This window comes from Mesocricetus auratus, unplaced genomic scaffold, assembly GCF_017639785.1.
Source record: "Mesocricetus auratus isolate SY011 unplaced genomic scaffold, BCM_Maur_2.0 Super-Scaffold_100013, whole genome shotgun sequence".
Classification (NCBI taxonomy): domain Eukaryota; kingdom Metazoa; phylum Chordata; class Mammalia; order Rodentia; family Cricetidae; genus Mesocricetus; species Mesocricetus auratus.
In genome coordinates, this window is record NW_024429196.1 from 61,009,354 (window position 1) to 61,035,507 (window position 26,154).

At 39.2% G+C, this 26,154-nt stretch overlaps 1 protein-coding gene across 1 annotated transcript in view; it reads right to left on the reverse strand.

Moving 5' to 3' along the window:
• Positions 1-26,154, reverse strand: part of LOC110340193 — a 379,146-nt gene that overhangs the window by 126,677 nt on the left and 226,315 nt on the right. The window contains exons 13-14 of the mRNA XM_040755232.1: positions 11,838-11,920; positions 5,196-5,311 (exon numbers count right to left, since the gene is read on the reverse strand). Coding sequence (XP_040611166.1) covers positions 5,196-5,311; positions 11,838-11,920 — 199 coding nt within the window. The remainder of the gene's footprint in view (positions 1-5,195; positions 5,312-11,837; positions 11,921-26,154) is intronic.

Consider the following 26,154-nt stretch of genomic DNA (forward strand, 5'->3'; position numbering starts at 1 on the left):
AAGGAAAGTGTATCGCATGCATTAACGATAGCTTTCCTGCAGTTCACCCACACCTCCCCTAAGTAACACACACCACGGAAGCTCTTAAGGAGAATGCATGGATCTCAAAATGCACAGGCCAGCCAGCTACGTGTGTCTTTTGCAAACATCTAGGCATCTGTGCCTTGCTTCCATGACAGAAGGAAACTTGCATTGATCCATTAGATGGACGTTATCAGAAATCAGCACTTTCTTATCAATGGATTGATAAACATCAGTGCCTTATGCAATGGTGAGAAAGCAGGAAACTCTAAAAAGAGCTGCATTGTTCTCAAGAGAGCTTGTTCTGTACAATTGAGATGGACTGACAGGGAAAGGAAGTGGGATCCAACTCACTCCCAGTGTTAAGCAGCTATATGACCCTAGACAAGCCACTGTACTCCTACAGGTCCCAGCCTTATGCAACTTGTATGAAGTGACAGGACTAAACTAAGTCAGCCCCCAGATCCCTTCCTACTCTGAATGTGTGAGTCTCCTGCTGCTTAGCCGCCTCGTTGCATTTGAATAGTAATGGGATCCTTTTAAGGTTGTCTCCTGACTGGAACCTTCTCCCCAGTTGGAAGTTAGCTACTTTGGAAAATTGTGTTAGCTTCCCTAAGTCACCAGAGTGGGATCAGCTGCTTTCTGGCACTCATTAGCACAGCTTCCAGAGGTGCTTAACACACACCCTGGCTTCCTTGTTCAGAGAAATCACTGCACAAAGATGAAGGTGCTTCATTAGGAAACTCGGAACCCAATTCACCCTGCAGGCAAGGGGATTCCATGGCTGTGTTTAAATGGCCAAATGAGTGGTTATTTATGTAATTAACTGGATGGACATTATAAGTGTTCTCCCCAAAGTCCCTGCTGTCACAGGAAGAAAAAATAAATGAAAGTTTCCAGTGGACAATGTCTTTTTTGACCTAAAATAAAACAGGGCTCTTTCTTTGCTGAAGGGAATATATTCTAAGACAACCACCACCAATGGATGCCTGAAGCCAGAGATGAGAACAAACTCTGACCATTATGGTTTCCTGGGCATACTTCTCCATGGCCAAGTTAAATTTATACATCAAGTACAGTAAGGCAGTGAAAACTACCTAATAACTAAAGGAAAACAATTACAGCAAAATATTGTAGAACAGATATATGGAGAAAGTCTCACTCTCCAAATACCTTATTGAACTTTAATCTCATCTTTCTTGTGATAATGTCAGGTAATACAATGCCCACATGATAAGATGAATGGAGGTGAGTGACAGGCACTGCACATAGTCCTAGGCTACTGTGCAACATACACCCTGTGGTCCTGAAACTGTCAGCCTGGTAACTGAGATGGCAAAGTAACTAAGGATGGGTGGCAATTTCAGCATGGAAACAACAGTCCATCATGAGTCATAGCTTGGGCAGGACATGTAGTGACAGCACAAGCTTCCATCATGCTACTCTACATTGCATTGTTTATTTATAGAACCTTGCATTCAATATTTTTTATCATAGCTTCCTACATGTAACTGCAACCATGGGAGGCAATGCAGAAGACAGGGGGTACTATTCGTTTTTCTGCTTATTCATATAATTTCATCTATATCTGTCCTCTACTTTCTGTCACTAACCTTCTCATTGGCCTTTATCCTTATATTATAGGTGCCACCTAGATTTCAGAATAATAGTCAATGAAACATTTACATCTTTTACTTTCAAGTCACTTATAATGGCAACTCTAAACAAGAACAAAAGCATGGCCAGTGAAAGCTTTGCCAGCTCAAAACCTCAAGAAGAAGGAATTTCTTTCTTTTTTTATTATTTATTTTTAAATTTGAATATAAATTAGAAACAAGGTTGCTTCACAAGTCAGTTCCAGGTCCCTCTCCGTTTCCCTCCTCCTCCCGGACCCTCCCCCCCAATATCCCCTCATTTCCCGAGGGAGGGTTAGGCCCTCCATGGGGGTGTCCATAGTCTGTCATTTCATCCAGGGTAGGGCCTAGACTCCACCCCAAGAGTTCATGGTGAGAGTGCATCTCACATTGTTGGATGGGAGTCCAAATTCTATTTGTATACCCGGGATAAATACTGATCTACTGCCCAAGGCTCAATAGATTACCTAGGCCTCCTCACTGACACCCACATTCAGGGGGTCTTGATCAGTTGCATGCTGGATTCCCAGGCTGATGCCTGGGATACAAGAGTTAACCCTGGTCAAGTCAGCTGTTGAGAAGAAGGAAGCAAATTAATTGATGTAATAGCCAAAGGGGTGAAAGGCTGAGAGAAAAATGTTCACTCATCTATCATTCTGTTTGCTCAACAAACATGTACTGATCAGATTACATTGTAGAGCCACTACTGTAGGTCTTGGTCCTGAAGAACCAGCTATAAACATCTGAGGGGCTTTCTACCTGAAGGTTTGGTATAAGGTGAGAGAGCAGAGATGAATAAATAAATAAATATATTAAATTTTGGTAAATATGTAAAGGAAACAGAGTGATAAGAAAAAACATAACCAGACTAAGGAACAGACTCTATTTTTATGTATTATCACTAAGCATAGGCTGTCCTGTCATATAAAACTGATGGTGAGACCTGTCATACATACTAATCATAGCACTAGGAAGTGGGTGAACATTCCAGATAAAGAAGGAACGAATGAAGCACCAAAGCCTTCATGTCATCCAGTGCTTAGTGTGTCTGGCAAACAAAACACGGAAGACAGCTGTGGAAAATGACAAGTCATCTTGAATAACCTACGCCCTTGTATTAGTCAGTGTTTGGTCACTCTGACAAATCACCTGAGATAACCATCTTAATAGAGGAAAGGGTTATCTGGGTTTATGGCTCCAAAGCTGACAGTCCACACCTGTGTGGGGCTCTTGTTTCGGGACTGGGTCAGTATAGGATATCATGACAGAGACAGATCAAGTGGTGGAGGCGCCTGACTTCAGCATGGCTGGGATCCAAAGAGGGACAAGAAAGAGTCTTAGTCCCAACCTCCCTTCAATGGTATGCTTCTAGAGATGACTGGCTATTACCCACCTCTAGAGTCCCATAAGCAAGGGACCAAGCTTTTAACATAACAGTCCTATCTTTTAACTTGCAGATGGGGCCTGCCTGTGAAATGCTCCTGACAATAGTTTCCCTGATTAAGGAATCTATGTCTTCCAGTCATTCAACTCTCACCATAGCTAAAGGCCCACAGAGGAGAGTTATCAAATGTGATTGAGAAAGAGAAAAGAGCTACCGAAGGGCTAAACACACTGTCTAAGCATCCACAGTGGTGACAGAATTAAATTTCACACCCTGGGTGACCTATCTACAAAGCCAACATGTTTTTGTTTTGTTCTTTGTAGGTTTTGCTCTAGAAACAACTACTGACCTGGATGACAGGGCCTTCCCACCTAGGACTCAGTAAAGCCGAATGCAATGGACCATGTCTTCAAGACAGCTGCAGTGTCTTCCTTGCCAACTTGTTCACTTGCAAAGGCACTTTTCCAATTCTTGCATCAGGAGGAATAGTCCTCACCGCGCCCCCACCCCCCCGCCCCGGCTGGCCCTGTGACTTACTTTGAACAGTGAGATAGAATTTTAAATTATTCACCCACACCTCACTCATCATGGTGCATGAAGTAAAACAAACCTTTCTCCCTGTCTCTTCTGTCAGATATTTGTCACAGCAAAAGGAAAAGAGCCAAATGCTAAGTATTGATGCCAAGAAGTGGAGTTATTGCAGGGGAGCATCTGACTGTAAGCTTTTGGGAGTGGAATGGAGGGCAAATGTGGAAGCATTGAGATCTATGGTCTGGGGAAGCACCGGGGCTCTGAGAGCTGAGCTTAACGCACTATTTTGGTAAAAATGTGGAAGACTACAATGCTGATAGAAAAGTAGACAGTAAAGATTGTACTTCACAGGGTTTCAGATGGGAACAAGGGCTTCAGGTTCATGCACAATCTGGCAAAGACTCTAGCTATGCTCTGCCCTAGTTTTGGACATTTGAATGATGCTGAATTAAAAGATAATAGACTAATATATAGGCCAGAGGAAATTCAAAGCAGCATAACACCCAGGATGTGGCAGGGTTACTGCTTTGTGCTTTCAACAAAATTTACAGTAAGCACAAAGCAGCTCCGAAACAAGTGTTCTCAGTAGTTCAGATAAGAAAGAAGCAAAAGCGAAATTAAAGTTACATAAAAAGCAAACGTAGGCATTGCCTCTATAACTCCTAGAAGCTAACATCATCAAGCAGAAATTGATTTTTAATACTGGGATCAGAGAAAAGGTAATTTGAAGCCAAGGCCATGCTCATCCAAGGTTCCAGTGTGTAAAAATGGAAACTCACAAGGCTTCTTTTAAAAACAAAGGGAGAAGGAGAGCTGTGAGGGTATGCTATTCAAACAGGGCCACTTTTTCCAAATTCTGCTACTCTGTTAATTCCTACTGTAGCCACCCCAGATGATCCAGCTACATTTTTGCCTGTCAGCAGAACTGAGTGCTATAATTTTCAGGCATGCTGAATGTAAGTTATATGGTGACTAGGGCTTGTACAAAGGATGCAGGAAGGAAAAAATAAGACTGAACCTACGTAGGTGAAGCTCAACACTCATCCCTATAGCACAGACAATGGGAATTTGTGCCTTCATACAGAAAATAGTGTACACTTAAGCCTGGAGACCATAGCTCTGCTGCTTTTAGACGGCATAGGTAACTGTGTTTAGACCTTGAAAGTCAAATGAATGCCAGCAAGAATTACAGAACATGTGACTGGATAATGAGATTTGAGTTAATGTCATGACCTCAAGCCAGCAGCTCTGAGAGGAAGAGTAAGTGTAAACACTCAACCATATCACAGTTCAGTCTTCAGTTTTGGCTACCACCAAACTACCGCCATTTCCCTATTGCAGGCTCCTCTTTAAGATGGAACTCCAACTTTCTCAGGGATCTTGTCTTCATCTCTTCTGTGTGGCAATTTGTGGTTTTTCTTTAAAGCCATAAATCATAATGTACTAGTGTACATATCCATATTTATCATTGGACTGTGAACATCTCTTGGTCAGGGAAGATATGCTATAATCTACAATGCTTACATAGTCAATTTTGTCGACTAAATAAATAGAATAAGGCAAAAAGATTTGTCGGAGTCAATGACTTTAAATACAAAGATAAAAAGGCAGAATAAGTCACTCACCAAACTGAAAGTCGATGCTTCTCCAATTCCTCCAGATAAGGCATATCCCCTGAATAATCTTCAGGCTCTCCGGATCTCCACAGATTAGATGTTGTCTTCACAGAATGATCTCTCTCCTTAGGAGAATCCATCATTGGGAAAAAAGAGAGAAGTATTTTATTAATAGTGGATGACATGTCATTCAACTTGGAAGTCCTGCAATGGTAGAAAGTGAGGTAGGGAACAGTTAACCCAATAGGGCCTTGTCTTCCCTTTCTACTGAATTACCTTGTTTTGTGAACACAAGTCTCCGGGAAAATTTTAATACAAATGCTAGTTACAAAAAGTAGTTCGAAGAGTACGAGACTAGAACAGAAGAGCCCTGGGTGTCACATTTAGAACAGTTGCCTTGAAACCCTTTGTCTTCTTCCACATGTTTTCAGTTGTCAATTGTTAGAGGCCAGTTTCTTGAAATTCCTTGATCTCAGATGATCCAAGTATCAGCATAACTCAAGAGTTTATTTTGCAATTGCAAAGTTCGCCTTGGGGTTGGCAGGTTGCAGTAACCAGGAAAACTCTAGAAACCAGGTGGAGTCAATGTGTCATCAAATCCCTAGTGAACCCAGGGGCTTATTTCTTTTATATGGAACTGATTGGTTTGATTACTTTAAGAACAAAATCCAGTTATGACAGCCATGAATTTGAAATACTTTTTATTGTGGTCTTTTTTATCTTCCATAGTCTTTAGAGCTCTAAAAACAATAAAAATATTTCTGATCAGATTATTCACACTGGTGTTCTTAATTACCCCATTCCTGAGGAAATTGAAGAGTGTCAAAATTCTTGAGAAAAACATGAGAGTTTTGAATTGTCCCATATGTCTTTGTAGCCATTTAAATTATAGGTTGATCCCACTTCTTTATGAGTGTCTTGTTTTAGTCTATTTTCCTAGATAGAAAGTTGAAACAAATGGGGCCTGGAGAGATGATGCGGGGGTTCAGAGCACTGACTGCTCTTCCAGAGGACACAGGTGTGATTCCCAGCTTCCACATGACAGCTAAGCATCTGTGACCCTAGTCCTGAGGTATCCCAGGGTATCAGGAACACAAATAGTGCAAAGACATACATGCAGGAAACAGTCATACACATAAAGTTAATAAAAAAAATAACAGAAACCTGAAAGAGTTGCTAAGATCTAGTCTCAGTTCAACTTACACACTCGCCACCTTTACATACAGAATTACAGGTGTTTTATGTTAGGGACCATTACATTGCTTTCTATTTGGTTAATCTGTGAATATCTGTCCTGTTTCCTCAACTAAACTTCTGACAAAAGTGGGATCTAATATGTCTCATTGGGTCTTTTACAGAACCTGGCATAATAATAAGAACACACTATATGCTCAAGAAACAGTTACTAGGTCATTTCACTCACATTACAACTAGTGATAATGAATACTGCCTCCAGTTTTTAAGTCATAAAGATATGAATAAATTCCAAAACTCAAAAATGTTCCCTAACCCTTTATATTTTCCTTAAAGTATTAATATTTAAATCTATACACTAAACATTCTTGAAATTAATTTTTGGAAAATATGAAATCATGGAAACTCATTCATGGCCAAAGCAATAAGTTCCCTATAAACAAGAACATGAAGAATTTTTATTCCTAAAAAACATGAACAATCTGAACACGTGCAGAGGAACCCCAGTTGAGAAGCGGGGTCTATATGCAAGTTCCACACATCTAATACTCTCAGGTGTCCACTAAGCACAAATTTTTCTCTTGACTCTATGGCTGATAAACAAGGCTTCATCTACAGTAGTGTCAACTCTTTACAGACAGAGGAAGTCCTCTGGTCCATTCTAGATTTAAATCCTGTCTGATATGTGACTTAGGAAACCTGGGGGCTGGTTTTGCTAAAGTAGTACTTTAGAAACATTACTATCTATACTATAGAAATCAGTATGGAAATGTGTTCTAGAATACTGCAGTATAGACATTATATGTGTGGCTATTGATATCCTGACCCAATACAGAAATAAAAAGCAAATATCTGAAGACAGATTTTTGAACCTTAGAATCTGATTTCACCTTGATGGTTGATGAGACTTGCTCTTCATGAACAGCATTGGTTAGGAAGGGCTTAGAGACCTCTCTCACATGTGTAGTATAAAGGGAGGGACAGACGTCTTGAGGGGGTTTGGAAGCCTAAATGCATAATGCTAACGCTGTAGTGAGAGCCTCAGCACACTAGCATCAGAAGACACACATACATGTCCACCCCATACTTATTGAAAACAGTTGGATAAGGCCAATGAACAGAAGGCTTTTAGTCTTAGAAGTAAAGACACTATTTGTCTTGCACAGATCAGATCTCACTTAATTAAAATCAACTCAGACTTACATATAATTATATGTGAAACACACCTATTGTGACTTTCTTTGTAAACAGAAATCATAGAGGTAAGATGGTATATATAAAATGATAAATATATTTTAAATAGTATATATATATCACACTGTATACTTATACTTTAGGTATTGTATCATACATTTTATTATGTGTAATACTAATATTATAATATATAATTTTATATTTGTGTAATTCTCCAGAGAAGGCACTAGCCCACCAATGTTTTATTCATTTATTTCATTTTTATTTTTGATTATGTCTAGACATGTGTGTCCACATATGAGTATATGCAAATCTGAGTGCAGATGTCCATGGAGAACTGTTGGATCCCTGGAGCTGGAGTTACCGGCAGCTGTAACTGACACAGGTGCTGGGAATGGAAGGTAGATCTCTTGCAAGAGCAGAATGCACTCTTGACCCTTGTGCCATCCCTCCAGCCCCTCAGATGTTTTATGATATCCATGTAAACAGAATCTGCACAGTGTGGTATGTGATGTAAGTGGCCAAGTGCGCATTGAGCCCCCATTCTGTGCATTTATCATAGGAGTTGAGGAAGCTGTGTAGAATACAAGGAAGAACTAGGTTCACAAGGTCATCTGAGCTCATGACCTCTGTGTCTATTTGCATCTCCGTAAAAAGCAAGGTGCAGAGTTCCTGTATTCTTGCTCAGATGTTTTTGCCCCTCGATCTCAGTTCCTTCCCTAAACCCTTTGACTCAACACAAGGGTGAGGACATAGGGATCCCACTGGATAAAGAGCTGGAATTTCAGAGGCCAAGGACAGGGTACAGTAGAGAAGCCTTGCTATGTCCCCACAGTGAAGCCCCACTCAGTAGCTATCCAGCTTTCTCGACACCTTACAGGGGCTTTGAGCATGGTCTGAGGGAAGAGTGATCTCCTGCACATCTGGCCAGATGATGAGCACAGGGATTGTTCTTATCAAAAGAGGTGGCCTGAGAAAGCAGAAATGGTTTCTGAAGGATGTCTGACTCCTGAGGATTACTGATGCTTTTGAACTGCCCTGGGAAGATCAGAGAGTGCTGGGAGAAATGTCAGTGCCAGTGAGAGAGAAAAGCTCAGCAGTTTTGTAAGATGGCAAGAGAAGAAGATTTGACTCTAAGAGGCCTGAGATAATAAGATCACAGAATTGCAAGTCACAGATAACAACAAATGCCAGGTGTGCACAGGAATCAAAACACATTAACATGACATGCTGTTGTTTCTTTCATTGCTGCTATTACCACCAAAAAAATTATAGTAAATGTAGATTCAAATTGTCAACCTAAGTCTTAAAACAATACAGTTTGAACACTGCTTGTCCTTTTCAAATCCACACCCATGTGTCAGTCAGAGACATTACAGGAGCCATAAGGGATCTCAGGCTGCACAGTTCAGGCATAAAGTTGACAGACTTCCTTCACAACCAACTCCGCTGGGCTTCTTTCTTCTCTGTGTAGGATAACCAGCATCCCTGACTTTTTAGAACCACAAATTCAGATGGTTCTCTGGTCTTTGCTATTTGAAGAGTCAATACTTGCCTTCCAAAGTTCAGGGTGAGCCTAATTATTCTACAGCTGTTCAATGAGTATCAGTTGTAGTTCCAGATATATATGAAGATGTAGACCTATGTAGGACTGACAGTTTGTTGTGAAGAGGGTGTTGTATCTCTGTCTAGGAAGTGGGATATCTGTCCTTGCTTCCAACACTCAGCAGCTTGCCAGTTGAGTGTGTTTCAAAGTCTGTCTTCACACAGCTCTCTGACTACTGAGAGTATTCCCATCATGCCCTCACCACCTCTGGGTCTGATTCAGTGTTTAGACAAACGTATGTGACCCCCAGGGAAAAACTTGCTGGCCCAAGGAAATGACTGACAATTCATGGAATATAATTTCAGAAGTAAAACAATACCAGTCATGATGCCCCAATGGTATAATCACAACTGGAGAGGTTGAGGCAGGAGGATTGCAAATTCAAAGGCTGTCTGGGAGAACTTGTCTCAAAACAAAGTCTCAAAACGGACTGGATGTAGAGCTGAATAGCACAGAGCTGAACAGCACAATGCTGACCTGTGGGAGCAAGACCCTGCTTGCGTTCCTACTATGGAAGGAACTAGGAGGGAGAGAGAGACAGGAGAGAGAAAAGAGAAAAGGAAAGGAAGGGAAGAAGAGAGGGAGGGAGGAAGGGAAGAAGGGAGGAAAGGGGGAACCTGCTTAATTAAATATGCAAACTCAGAAAACACAGGGAAAATTTGGAGTTCTTATAGCGATTATATTTGTGGCCATCTTTCCTTTCTCCCAGTTGCAAAGTTTATTGTTAGCACTAAGCATGAGAACCTCCGAAAAGGCATTAAAAGGTTGATGTCAGAACCATGCTGTCCTACCAGGTCATAGACATGTCCCCTCTGACTGTTGTCCCCTGTTAAGATCACTCAAACCTGGGGAGCAGTAACATGTATCTCACTGAAAAAAAGACAGGGATACACATCATTTTTCCTAGGCATCATCAAATGAATCCAAACAGGTTCTAGAGCCAGGCAGTCTGGCTTCAGAGCCCAGTGCCAATGCAGGCTGCTTGCTGCAGCCGTGTCATTCTGGCTAATCCCCTTCCTTCATGTTTCATTTTCTCACCTGTAAAGCAGGAATCATGATGAGGATGACAGTTACGCATTTGTCATTACGAGAGGAAGAACTAAGAATCTTTGCTCTGCCTAGTGATGACAGCAGTTGCTGCAGATTACTCCCATCTCTTGATTTCTCAGCCATTCTTCCCACCACACAGGCTATAGTACAAAAAACTACTAAAATTTTAAATATTGAAATTGACCATATGTGCATTAAAATCTGCCATCTATATGACTAAATGGTGACCTGCTATTTATAGATGACAGAAAGTAAGCATGATATTAAAGCTAGTTTTAAGAATAGGCCACAAAATTGTTTCAATAGGTCTATCCCTTAAGGCTTATCTTTTACACATCTTTTTGTTTATTATTATTGTGTTTGTGTGTGTGTGATTGGTGGGAAAATGTGTGCTAAAGTGCGTATGTGGAGGTCTGAGAAGTCAGTTCTTTCTTTCCAAATGTATGTGTGTTCTGGGGATTAAATCTAGATCACCAGGCTTGCATGGCCAGAACTTTTGCCCACTGGTCCTTCTGTCATACTGCTATTATTGGGGCAAATATATTCTAAGATATGCACCAGCAGGCAATTTCAACATTGTGAGAACTACATATATGCTGTCTTTCTTCTAGCTAAGATGGCTATGTAATAGGTGATAATCAACTCTTACACATTTGGACCACTGCTGATGGAAAGTTCAGCTCATGACTAGATTTAATTAGACATGAAAGTAGAGAATCAAGATAACTCAGGTAACTTTTGGACAAGTGACAAGATCAGGAAGGAATCTTTCTATTTGGGTTTTCTCCTACCCTCCCCTATCCTTATGTCCTCCTTTTCTCTCCCTCCTTTTCTCTCCCTCCTTTTCTCTCCCTCCCTCCCTCTGACCCACCTCTCTCTGACATATACTCCCCAGGCTGACTTTACTAGTGATCTTCCTGTCTCTGCCTCCCAAGGTCTGAGATTACAGGCATATGCCGCAAGGTACATCAGTTTTCTCATCAGCCTAAATTTACTGAATAATGGTTAAAATCACTCAGTTTATGTAAAAATACATTTTAGAAATGGTGATCTTAAAAGATTCACAATACCAGTAAAGTTATTTTGGTCAGTAGTTTTGAAACCCAGGATACCTAATTTAAATTAGTTTATCAAGTTGTTGGGTTTTTTATTTTGTTGTTATTGTTTAGGTTTGGAAGTATAGCACAGTGATAGGTTAGTATGTATTTGATTCTGTGTTCCATATGACCCTAGCACTGTGTATAATAAACAAATAGATAATAAAATATGAGATAGCTTTATACACACAACTCTGAACAGGCCAAGTAAGTCCCTGAAACACAGCACTATCAACACATTTTCTAATTATCTTCTCAAGACAGAATGTCACCCAGACAGATTAACTTAAACTAGACTTCCCAGTAGTTAGAGACGTCTGATTCGGACGTAATAAAAATTTATTGGCTCTGTAGATTCATGAGACATTAGCCACTTTAGCATGTCCCATACTTCAAAACCTGCTTTGAAGAACAAATTACTTTCAACCTGGAAATATATTTTAAGAAATCAGAGCTAATAACTAATGGTTGCTGTTTTCACGATCTTTCTGGTAGCAGCCTTCCTCTTACCTTAGTGTGGAAGCCGTAGACTTCTTTGAAGAGGCTGAGATCACATTCCCTAGGGCAGGGATCAGTTTTATTAGAAATGTTCCCTAGAGTTAAAAACAGAAAGGTGGGAAAAATAGATTATAGAGATTTTCACTTCAGAGGCGATGTAATCTTACACCACCAATATATAAGAGCTTATATAGTGCCTGGCAAGTTGGGGCTTAAAGAGACCTTTCAAAGGAGGTGCCACTCTGATCTATGTCCCCTGCTTCAGGTCACTTCCTGTATGAACTTAGAGTAGGGCTGGTCTGTAAGTCACATGATGTGGGCTCACTTTGAAAGCTTCCTTCATCAGGAAGAATTCCCCATCATCTGATACATCCCTGGGATTGCATTTCTAAGTCATCTCCTCTACACTTCTGGTGGATGGTCTACCATGAAATCCCAAGATGGCAGTTGTCTTCCTGTGCGTCTTCCCTGACCCACTTTTCTCGTATCTTGAATGACTCATTCAGCGTGAGGGTTTCTGAGCCTCAATATTATTGATGTATTGGACTGGATAAAGCTTGACTGTGGGGCTGTCTTAAACTGTGCTAGTAGGATCCCTAGCTTCTACTCACTGGATTTTAAAAGTGCCCTCTAAGTTTTCATCCCACCCCCTTCCACTGCAACAACCAAAGGTATCCCCAGACATTGCAAAAACATCTCCTGAGGGACAAACAATGGCCAGCCAAGAACACTGTTCTACACCACAAAGCCCTTATAGACAATGTGTTTAGTTCATCTTTGTTTTTCTAAAAGTGTTTAGCAATGACTGGCATGGGGTACTTTTCCAGAAGATATATCTTAAGTTAAAAGCAAGTAACTATAAGTAAATAACAAAAGTATCCCCAAAGCAGGTGTTAACTACAGGGTTATGTCACACACCATCAACTGGGTATCTCACTTCAGTGAACCCCTGTGCCAATGCCTGGCCTTGGGATCTTACAATAAATATCCTACTCTAGAAGCTTCTAGAGCTTGGAGTGCCTTGGAACAGCAACAGTTTTGTTGAGGTTGATATCCACAAGGAGACAGCTATTAAGGCTCAAGCTTTGATTCTCTCCCTATTCTTTACCTCCAAGAGATATATTCTGCCATGACCTGCCATTTGGGGTGATGGCTACATGTGTTGGCAACCTTGGATCCTTCAGGGACAATCCAGCCAGGCTCATGCTCCTATTTGTGGCTCATTATAGGGAAACGCAGTTTTGGCACATTTTTGACCCCACCCCAGTGGACTATGCCTAACTACAAACAAACATCAGGAAAAGTGAGATCTGCTAGGTACCCCTTCCTGGACACTGGACATTCAGGCTACTGAGATGGGATCATATAAAGCCCTGGGAAAGCTTCTTTCCTGGGAATCCAAAACCAAGTTTCTTAGCAGCAAAGTTGATGTGGTCAAGATTAAAATAAAGAGTGAAGAGAAAGATGCTTATTTAACTTTAGGTATGACTATTCTAACATTCATGATTTGCATTCTCAGTCTATAGAAACATTTAATGGAAGACATTTTGCATTTTAGTATTTTCTAAGAACCCCATTTGTATTGTATTGCTTACTATTGCACACAAATACACACACACACACACACACACACACACACACACACACACACACACCTCCAAACCCTTAAACTACTAACATTATACCATCCTATAGATTCAACAGATTCGGACATTGAGATTCAGATCAAAGGAATTCCTTTGAATCAGAAAGCAAATTAGTCAAAAATCCAAAATTTGATCTTAGTTCTATTTACCTCAAAGCCTATATATTTAATTCTTCTGATGTGTCTTACTTGAGAATCCACACTGTTCTCTACTTACATGAAACATGTTAAAACATTGGACATGTGCTTTTTTGCTGCTGGAACAAATTACCACATGTCTAAAATGACACACATATATCACGTTTTCTGTGTTTATGTCTTGAATATGCAGACAGGGACTATCTCTGTTGGCTTCACTCTTGAAAGCCTCACAAGGCTAAGATCAATACAACAGCCAGGACTGTGGATATAGGGGACCCTTGTAGGCTTGCTGGTGTGGGCAGAATCTACCATGTTCTGGGTGCTTTTCTCTGCTTTCAAGTCACTGGTGTCAAAGTACAGCTTTTCTTTTTCTCTTTTCCCCCAAGCTTTATCTCATTTGTGTGCACACATGTGCCTGTACATAAATGTGTGCACCAACTGAAGCCAAAAGAGGGCATTTGATCCTGTGGAACCGGAGTTGCAGGTAGTTGTGAGCACCTGGCATGTGTGCTAGCAACCAAACTCTAGTCCTCTGAAAGAGCAGCAACTGGTCTTAATCCCTGATCCATCATTGCAGACCAAAGTCATGTCTTTTCTTGCTTTGAATTTCCAACTGCTTTGCTCTCAACAGTCTAAGATAGCTTTCTACTTCTTTTTAGGTTATGTTCACACAGATAATCTCTCTTCCAACATGAAGTAGCAACAAGTATATTGTCATGGCTGGGGGTTACCAGGGCATGAGGAACTGTATTAAAGGGTCATAGCATTAGGAAATGGAGAACCACTAGGTTATGGGCTTGTTTAGAGCAATCTAGGAATGACTTGGAGTAACCTTTCCAGGAAGTGGCCTTTATTCATAACAGGAACACTTTGGGTACCTTGACCTATCCAGTTTCCACCCTAGTATTGCTACTGTTCCACTTAAGGTCAACAATTGCTGCAGGAAGCAGTCACTCAGCTATACCTAAGTCTAAGTTACTCTAAGACTGACTGTGTCCTGTTCAACTCTCAGCACCAGGCAGCGAAGGACTTCATATTGGCACCTTCCAGCTGCCAGGTCTGATCTGTAAGCTCCAGTTTTGTCAGCTGTTCGGAAAGATGAGCTCCATCTCTCAGCTCAGAAGAGCACCTCTGCTGTGATGGTGTGTCAGTGTTTCACAGCAGGAATGCCATGTCTGCCTAGAGGGACACATATCACCTGTAAAGACTCAGACACAAATGCCTCTGCTCTCAAGAGTCCTGGTTATATTTCTTGATACTAACCCCCTAGCAGTAGCTTCAGTTTGTCTCTCTAGTTTGATAGTGAATTATATTAGAAGACCTACATTAGTACCAGTTACCCTATGATAATTAAAACCAGAAATAGAAAAAAATGTTTAATATCTTAATTAAAAAATTGAAATGAACATATGTCCTTGTCTGGGCTACCTATGGTCCATTTTCTGTATTAATAATATAAATTTAATTTAATTATTTTGAAAGTCGCCTTTATTTTATAGAACAGGATTCCACTTAATGATCACATCCTCTTAGGCTGAAAAAAAGATAAAATGTTTACAAGTAACATTAACCCGCAGATGCCTTTTGAGTATGTCAGCTGGTATCACCAAGAAAAAATAAATGGAACAGTCATATTTTTAATAATACATGAGGAACACAAGGAAAACACTTGTCAAAACTGTATAATATTACAGTACCCTCTCTATATATAAATGCATATGTTTATGAAAGTGTATTTTCCCCTGTATGCTAATCTTTTTACTTGGCATGTTTTTTAATGGTTTTTCCAAATGACCTTTGCAAAATTAATCAAGGATCTGACACTGTCCTTTGGAGAAATGCAAAGAAAGAATGCTGCTCATAATAACTTTTTGCATGAAAAACAGCCAGAGAATGACAAAACAGAGAAAACATTAATACTGGAGGAAAAAAAGAAAGAAAAAGAAACCTTGAGAGGGAAGCTGGATGAAAAAAATGCTTGCTTCTTGTCAGAAACATTTTTATGGGTCCCCGAAATTTCATTTCCCCTTTATTTTCTAGCCTATTGTTTTCGTTGCTTGAAATCCAACAGATTTTTCAAAACAATTCACTAAGTAAAGCATTCTGACGCCTAGAAGCATCTCAAATTAAAGATTAATAAAACGTACATAAAGTGCATGTAAAATATAAATACAAAGGGAAAAAAATTCCTGCGATTAGACAAGATGGAGATCTAAGCAGAAATTAAATTCAGTTGTATTACATTTCCTATTCTTTTCTTAGAGAAAATTACAACTGAAGTGAGGCGTTTTTCCCCCTGTAATTTAAATGTTAAGCTGCCAGATGTGTGTCCCATGCTTCAAGAGGGAGGCTTTGCATTATTTAGCATATTAAGAATCACAGAATTTTAAAAAGGGCTCCTTTATTGCCTGGAGGTTCCAATTAAGTAAACCTTAGCCTGGTACATTTAAAACTTGCAATACATGAGATCTGCTGCCTTTTCTCGCCACAATCAAGTCTCATCTATATAATACATAAGGAAAATCTTTAAGATGACACAATTTTTCTTTTGCTTGAGGAATTAAACCTATCTATTATTTTAAGAAGTTTTTAATAGAGGCCAGCAATCTAGAAGACAACTGAAGGTTCAAAATACTTTTTTAATCATAGCAAGTTGAGTCTCATATTTATGCCAAGGGATGCATGCTTCAAAAAGGCAAATCTGACCCATCGATCCTATTTCTTCTTACCTACTCACTCTGCGTCTCCTGTATTTTCCCCCAGTTCCATTCTTGTGAGATGGGGCAGTCGTAAGAAGCAATATGGTCATTGTTTTTGAATTGCTAATGAGATTTTGTATTTGTGTAAATGTCTGTCTGTCCATCCCTTGTGAACTGTCTGATCCCACAGCACTAGTTAGTTGCTCCTTCAGCAGTTTGTGAAAGGAGTTTCAGTAGCTAAGCTTAAATCCGGAATGAGATGGAGGTTCTGGAGGCACACAACATTCATAAATCATAGCCTTAAATACAGCCATTTTTGCCATTTTAGAAAATGTCAAAGGTGTCAAGTCTGCCCAAATATACCGCTTAACAGTGACTATTTTAGTAAATTGACTTGAAATGCATTCAGCTAAGTGACAGTCAGAAGCACATAATCTAGTTCACAGGACAAATGAACAGTTTAAAGGCCAAAAAATAAGCAACATACTACAAATTCTTAGCAGCATGTTACAGTGACCATGGCTGCTGCCACAGGCCAAAATCCTGGTACTAATATGCTTATTGGCTTCAAAAATAATGGCTACAAATTTTGGAAAAGTGCTGGTCAAGTCAACAAACAGCTTAACCAGATTCAAATCTACAGTCAAACATTTAACTGAAAATTTACAAAACAAATGAATCAAGATTTATATAAACACAAGTAAAAGTTCACAGCACTCCCTGCTAATAGCATGACTTGACCCAATAAATGATTACTGCAAGGATGCTTCCAATATAAGTATGTCAGCGTGTGTCAAATGCTAGGAAACAAGCAAACAATTTTCTTGTGTTGTCTTTACAGGAGGAAAATAAGATTAACAGTTGGAGCAGGGCAGGTAGCACAGTAGGTGAGGGATGACTGCTCTAGCAAAGAGCCCAAGTTCTGGTCCTAGCACCCATGCCAGGTAGCATGCAACCAATTGTAGCTCCAGCTCCAGGTGACCCAATGCCCTCATCTGGTCTCTGCCAATAGCCACACACTTGGGTGGGCACACCCTCCCCCACTGTACACAGACACAGACACAGACACACACACACACACACATATACACTCACACACACGCAAATATACCACATCACATACATACATACATACACACACAAAATATATCTTTAAAATTAAATTAAAATGTTATAGTTTAAAAAAGTATTGTCATATTGAGTGTTTAAGCTATGTTATTCTCCATAACACACAAAGTCCAAAGTGTTTATTAAACGATAGGGTGTATCTAACATTTTATTAACTGTTTTCCTAGAAATGTGAAATGCCTAATGTTTTAATTCTTAAGAACATTTTAATGTAACTAGAAGCAAGAATACAACAAAGACATCCTTAAACTCCACCTGTCTAAACCAGCAAGCTCACATTTTTCCCACATGAATGGGTACACCAAAGCACACTTGAGTGACACTTATGAGATCCACAGTCAGTCAATTAAGAACATACACATACATAATAGATTTCAGTTTGTAAAGACATTTGCACAGATTATTTACTTAGTTCAAGTTGCTCATGGACTTTATGGCCAGCAGAATATTTCTACCATCACATTACTAATATTTCAGTCATTTTCATTCTTAAGATTATAAAATATTTATGCGTGCGTACCTTGCCTGATAAAATACTTTCATAATAAAGAAAATGTATATACTTTGTTATTCTTTCTAAGAATAATTTTTAAACACTTAAAGTCTGAAATATAAAAGAAGAGTCTACTCTTTTATAAAAAGTAGCTTATTTTCCCCTTAGTCTTAAAAATATTAAATTTTCTGTTTTACATACAACAAAAGAATCCAGAAATTTTAATTTGCTGCTTGTGAGCTTTTCCAGATTATCATCAATTAACACTTCCACTGAACTTAAAACATTCAAAGCTATTTGGAATAATGAATTATTTTACCTATTTAAATTACTGCTGATATAGAAAATTAGAGAGACTAATAGATGAAGTCGTAGACTGATACTCCAGTTCAGCAAGGGATGTATCTAATATTATAGAAATCTGCTGAGTAAGAAAGGGGTGGATTCATAAGCACCTGTCAACACTCAACCTCATGTGGCCAACAGATGAACTTGCATAAGCACCAAAAGTCTGAGTTAGAAATCAAAACAGAAAGACAGAAGAAAAAGTATTAAGCAATAATCAATTAAACTATGCTCACAAAAATAGTCAGTTGATCAAAATGAAAGTCTTAAATGCTGCTTTGCCTACTTCTTCATTTAAGAGAAGATGCACTGAGTCCTGGGTAAGGATGACCCAGGATCTTAACTGATTCTTTCCTGCTACCTGAGACATCTCTCACACATTTTGAAGTGGGATCAGTATTAAGGGTCCCACAACAAGTGTCTGACAGGTAGCTCTTAGCATGAGACCAGAGAATACCTCCCAACCTACACACACTAGGTGACTTGTCTATAGAACGTCTTCATCCTCTTGGGCATCCCCAGACATTCCCCACTGGGACAACAAGAAGCACAAATTGAATCTTGCAGATTACAATAATTCGGTATCTTTCAAATTTTAACTGCAAATTTTTTTCTCAGCCATAAAATCTTAGGTGATAACTACCATTAAAGAATGAAGGAGAAAATACACACTCAAATGAAAGAAAACTTAATGGAAAATCTCACTAAAATATCTACCCTTTACATGTAGTTGAAACATGAAGAAAATGGAGGTGAAGGGACCATGAGTACCTAGGAAGAGTAAAGAAAAATGGAAGAGCCTCAGACATTAACATATGTTCAATGCACTAAACTTTCTTTTTTTTCTTATTATTTTAATCTTTTTTTGTCTTTAATTTTTTTATTTATTTTTCAGTTTAAATTAGGTAAGAAACAAGGTTGCTTCACAAGTCAGTTCCAGGTCCCACTCCCTTTCCCTCCCCTCCTCCCGTGCCCTCCCCCCAACCCCCCCCCATTATCCCCTCATTTCCCCAGGGAGGGTGAGGCCCTCCATGGGGGTGTCCATAGTCTGTCATTTCATATAGGGCAGGGCCTAGACCCTTCCCCAAGAGTTCAGGGTGAGAGTGCACCTCACATTGTTGGATGGGAGTCCTTGTGTATACTCGGGATGGGTACTGATCTGCTGCCCAAGGCTCAATAGATTCCCTAGGCCTCCTCACTGACACCCAGATTCAGGGGGTCTTGATCAGTCCCATGCTGGATTCCCAGGCTGATGCCTGGGATTCAAGAGTTAACCTTTGTCTGGTCAGCTGTTTCTGGGGGTTAAACCAGCCCAGTCTTAATCCCTTTGGTCATCAGTCCTCCCTCTGTTACTGGCTTTCTTGAGTTCAGCTCAGTACTTAACCAAGGGAGTCTGCCTCTTCTTCGATCAGCCACTAAATGAAGTTTCTGTTTCCCAGACTCTCTGGCCATGGGATTGTAGGCTGGCACTCCCCAGATCTATGTCTAAAATCCATATATGAGAGAGAACATGCCATGTTTCTCTTTTTGTGACTGGGTTACCTCACTCAGGATTGTTTCTTCTAGTGTCATCCATTTGTCTGCGAATCTCAGGATCCCATTGTTTTTTTCTGCTGAATAGTACTCCATTGTGTAAATGTACCACATTTTCTCTATCCACTCTTCGGTTGAGGGACATCTAGGTTGCTTCCAAGTTCTGGCTATTACAAATAATGCTGCTATGAACATAGTGGAACAGACATCTTTGTTGTATGAATGGGCATCTTTTGGATATATGCCTAAGAGTGGAGTTGCTGGGTCTTGTGGTAGGTTTATTCCCATTTTTCTGAGGAATCTCCATACTGATTTCCAAAGTGGCTGAACCAGTTGGCACTCCCACCAGCAATGGAGGAGTGTCCCCCCTTTCACCACATCCTCTCCAGCATAAATTGTCATTTGGTGTTTTTGATTTTAGCCATTCTGACAGGAGTGAGATGGTATCTCAGAGTTGTTTTGATTTGCATTTCCCGGATGGTTAAGGATGTTGAGCACTTTCTCAAGTGCCTCTCAGCCATTTTTGACTCCTCTATTGAAAACTCTCTATTTAGTTCTGCAGCCCACTTTTTAATTGGGTCCTTTGATGTTTTGGAGACTTGCTTCTTGAGTTCTTTGTAAATTTTGGAGATCAACCCTCTGTCAGATGTGGGATTAGTGAATATTTTTTCCCATTCTGTGGGCTGCCTTTTTGTCTTGCTGACTGTGTCCTTTGCCTTACAGAAGCTTCTCAGTTTCAGGAGGTCCCATTTATTAATTGTTGATCTCACTGTCTGTGCTAGTGGTGTTATGTTCAGAAAGCTGTCACCTATACCAATTCGTTCAAGGGTACCACCCACTTTCTTTTCTAAGAGGTTCAGTGTGGCTGGATTTATGTTGAGGTCTTTGATCCATTTGGACTTAAGTTTTGTGCATGGCGCTAAACATGGATCGATCCGCTTTCTTTTATGGGCTTCAGAACTTTTATGGACTATCAGAACAAAATTTATAATTGTACATGTTTCCCAAGAAAATGATATTTTCAAAAAAAGGAAGAGGAAAAGGCCTGGTGCAAGATATGCCCAACTGATTCAAAGTGGTAAAACACGGACAATCAAAACTTATATCATATGTGTACACTAACATGTATGTGCTGATGATATTAAATTATCCGTGTGGTGATTTTGTCATTGTACAAGCATCATGGAGTATACTTGCATAAACTAAGTTGATGAGGAAGACATTAGGAGATGCAGTCTTGTGGGACCACTGCTCAACAGCCAGTCTACTGTTGACAAAAATAGTGTTACACAACACATGATTGGTCTCTAACCCCAAAGCAACCATTAAGAAAATCATACAAAAAAACAAACAAAAAAACAAAACAAAAACAAAACTATGCTCTAAATAGTAAGTAAATCAAGATGGAGTTCTAGCTAGTATTCAATAATCTATATAGAGAAAAGCCAGCAGATGAGAACAACAGCTGAAAAAGCAACAAGAAAACAAATTTTAACATGTTAGATATATTCTGTCATACTAATAATTATCTTAAATGTATGGTCTAATTCTTTCAATTAAAAGATAAATATTGACAAAGCAAGCTTTTGAAAAATGCTCTATGTAATAATTATTAGTACATAATAATAATCATCCAATAAAAAAATGAAATAAAAAATGAAAAAAGAATTATTACTCACCAACATTAAGAAGTTGGTATTGACTATATTGATGTAAGATAAGAAGGGAATTCAGAGCAAAAAAGATCATTGCATATAAGTAATATTATACAATAGCCAAATTATCAATGTACCAATATGTTACAATCTCAAGAATTTATGGACAAATAGTGGATTATCAACTATTACAAAGCAAAAATGGGGTGAAGATGAACTAAATTATTAATTATAGTTAAGGAATTTAACACTCCCCCTAGATTATAGAATTAAAAAATAAGCTACAACAAAGATATAGTTGATCTGACAAACACAACCAATAAACACAATCTATTCACATACACATGTATGCAAATCAGTCTCTACCATGGATAATTCTCAAACACATTCTGGACCATGAAGCAAGCCTCATCAAATTTAGAAGAATTGAAAACATGCAGAACATGTCCCATAATTATAATGAAGCTGAACAAGTGATCAAAAACAGAATAGCAAGAAGGAAAATTATAAACAGCTACCAACTAAACAGTGCAAGTCTAAAACACCTGTGGTTTAAAAAGAAAGTCTAAATGAAAACTTAAAAAAAATCACCTTAGTGGGATGAGTTGAAGCCCTGCTGAGAAGAAATTTCATAGCATTAAACATTCACTTTGGGAAGGAAGAAAATTAGTCATCTTAAGGTCTGACCTGAAAAACATTAAAAAATCCAAACCAAATAGAAGGAAGAAAATTATCATAATATGAATATAAATAAATGAAGGGGAAATCAAGGAAAAGGCAGAAACAACATAACAAAGCTGGTTCTTTTGTGGACAGAAGATTCTGTCCCATCTGGTCTCATAACCCTTTAGTCCCAAAGAAACGAGAGGCTTATATTAATATAAACTGTTTGGCTGATGGCTTGGGCTTCTTATTGGCTAGTTCTCTCTTAATCTGTTTCTACTAATCTATGTATCAGGCATCCTACATTCCCAGTAGCTACGTGGTTTCTCACTGAAGACTCACTCTCTGCATTCCTCTTCCCAGAATTCACCTGGACTGGTAGCACTGCCTCTACTTCCCACCTGCCTCCATCCTGCCTTTCCATTGGCCAAAACAGCTTTATTCATCGATCAATAAGAGAAACATATATTCACAGCATACAGAAGAACAACCCCCCCCCCGCATCATTCTTTAAAAACAGCAAAGCTGATAAACTAGCAAGACCAACAAAGCAGATGTGGGAAGCTTCAGGTTACCAGAACCAGGAAGGAAAGGGAGCCACTGGGAAGGAAATTAAAGGGAACTCAATTCCCACATAGCACACATTGCAGCATTTGGTCAAGCCAGATCCAGATATTTGTTTGTATATGTAGTTTGGGGGGGTTAGGGTTTTTTATTTTTGTTTTTGGTGTTTTGTTTGTTTTTGTTTTATTATTATTTTGTATTTTGAGACAAGAGATCTCTACGTAAGGATGGCTATCCTAGACCTTGCTATATAGATTAAACTGACCTCAAATAAACAGATATTTTGAAGAGTCCCTTAACTACTAAAAAAAAGGAATTGAATTAGTAATATAAAACCTAAGGCTCTGCTGATTCTCTTGAATATTCTACCAAATGTTTAGTGGAAAAAATCCCCACTTTCACACACACACACACACACACACACACACACACACAGTATCAGTCAGTTTTAGTGACTCTGTGACAAACTGGCCTAGACAACTTCAGGGAAGTAGGAAGTTCACCTTAGCTCATTAGTTTTGGTGCATGGTCATTCGGCACTGTGGACTCTAGCAGAACCATAGCAGACAAAGTGTGTAGCAGAGAACAGTGTTAATCACATGGTATGAGGCAAGCAGAGAAATGACTAGATGAAGAATCCCCTTCCAAGGCATGAGGCACACCTACAGTGAAGTACTACCTCCAGGTACCACCAAGCTCCTAACGTCTACCCCCTCCCCAATGCGTCACTACTTGGGGAATGAATAGGAACACTTGAGCCAGTGAGGGACATTCCATATTTAACCTACACAGTCTGTTATTAGAAAGTAGAGGAGAAAATATTTATTAACTTGTTTCATGTGGCTTCTATAACCTTGACATCAAAAACAGACAAAGAAAAGACAAAATAAAAGTTACCGGATCAGTATTGCTAAATAGGACTAGCCTGAAAAATCTTCTACACATTGAATCTTAGCAAATGAAAATCAACACCATATGAAAAAAATATGGACAAGGAAACTATAGGGTTTCTGTTAGGTATATGATAAGGATTCAAATGCTTAAATCTCATCCTGATAGTCTCATTAATGGCTCATATGATTGCATTTATCAAATAAAACAAAATTCTATGGAATTCCAATACCATTTGTGGTACCAGGAGGAGGAGGACCCCTGCAGGCTCACTAGCAAGCCAACCCAGGTGAAATAGCAAGTTCCCATTCCAATGACAGACCCTGACCCCAAAAACAAAATGGGGAAGAATGGAGGAAGACAAGAAGATGCCCAGCTTTGATCTCTGTCCTCCTTAAGCTCATTCACAGGTAAACACATGAGTGGTTACACATACACAACAAAGACTTATTTTTTCACTGCTGCTGTCAGTGTAGCATTGGGACTTCTGCCAATAATGGGTACTCTGCAATGACATAAGGATATAGGTGTATAGTTTGTACCAGAAAAAAATGAAGTTGGTCTAAGGAGTCATGAGCCAATACTTTTCCTTTTGCAAGTAATATAACTTTAGTATAGAAAACATAAGATTCTTCTAAAATTCATATGGAAAGGCACAGGCCTTAAATAAGTGGACATCATCTCAACAAAAAAATGTAAATGAGAGAAATAACTGTCTGTGCTATCAAGTTCTACTACATAGTTGTGGCAATCAAGGCTGTGGAGTTAGCAGAGTGAAAGGCAGGTCATGAAGTTAATGCGAAAAATAGAAGGATGTCTGCAGAACTGTGCCCAAACTGCTAATTTTTAAGACAGGTACATAACCAAATTGATGAGGGGAAGATAATTTTGAACTAAAGGTGTCAGAAAAATCCGCTATCTTCATAGGGAAAGAACTGAACTAACCTTCATGTATAAAGCCACATATATAAAACCCTCAAAATATATTTGCATTTAAAAGATAGAAAATTCTCCTAAAAGATAAGAAAATAACTAAAATGTTATTTGACTTGACTTCCAAAATACGAACCACAAAAGGAGAAACTATAAATTGGAAATTGGGCTGGGGGTGCTGCTGGTGGAAAGGCAAGGGAGGATGGTAGGGAGGGAGAGAGATCTGGGATTGACATGTGAAGCAAGTTCATTTCTAATTTAAATAAAAATATAATAGAAATAAATCCTATGGTGAAATGAAAGGTTGAAACAGGAAGATAACCTGAAGCTGAGAGTCCAGCTAGCCTGCCACTCATAGCAGGAAGAAAAAGTCCCTGTCTCAAATAAGGCAGAAGGCAAGGACAACACCTCAGATTGTTCTCTGGCCTCTATAGGCCAGCTGTGCCATGTGCATGCCAACATTCCTACATAGAGACACTAGACAGACAGGTAGATACAGAAAAAGTGAATGATCCCCTTACTCATGTGAAGTCTCACAGTCCGCTCAATTTTGGAAGAACAGAAAAGAACTGGCCAAAGGAGAATCCACCTTCTGTGGACTTGCAGGAAGAGCCTAAACAAAAAGCCACTGAAACAAACCGTAGTAACTGTGAGGCCCACCCAACTGGCAGCCACTTTGTCGTGACTCAAAGGAAGATCCTCATCAGCCAGTCTTGGTTTCATTCATCATGACTCATATGTTAGCAAAAGTAGAATGAAAGTGTATTTTATCCCTACAGCTCCTTATTTCAACTTTTGTCTGTGTTTAGCTATCAGCACTCTTGGGAGGCTCAGATTAAATAGTGAAGACAGAGATGAGTGGGTCCCATCAAAGCGCTGTGATAACTCTCCCTGCTTAAACCACCGCTCCTAAGGCTATTTCAGAGGGCTCTCATTTTCTTATACTGATAGGACCACCTCAATGGCTTGTATTTAGCTAAGAAGCATAGCCTTGTGATCTATTGCCATTATCTACTTGTATGTTTTCATTATACACATTTGTGTAATTCTGAGACACAGACTAAATGAGAGAAATTGACCAAAGACAAAAGAGAGTATGTATTTATGAATGATTATTAAGTACATTCATACATATTATATATTACACATACTATATATTATATATACCATGCTTTCACAATGAGCACATTCATTGTATGTGAAAATGTTAAGGAACATATATATATATATACATATATATATATATATATATATATATATACACCACACACATGTCCATAAAACAGAATCAAAGAGCAGAGTGAAGAGAAGGAAAATTTTGTCCCTTCTTTAAAGAGTGCTCTTAGAAAAATACATACCCTGGTAAATGTTTCTAAATACTTAAAAGCATACCATATACCAAACCTTCTGTAAGTGGCAGGCGCTAAAAGCAATACTAGCTTTCCCACACTGCCCAGGTGTGTTGGAGACTCAACCATCTTGGCTCATGCAAATACACTCTGCCATTCTCACAATGACACAATTGCCTAGTAATCTATCTCTCAGAACATAACCCTATTGTTAAATGATGCATGGCTGTGCTTTCAAAACTGAGTTCCTTCATCCTCCTGAAATACAGATAATCTGAGGAGTGTTGGAA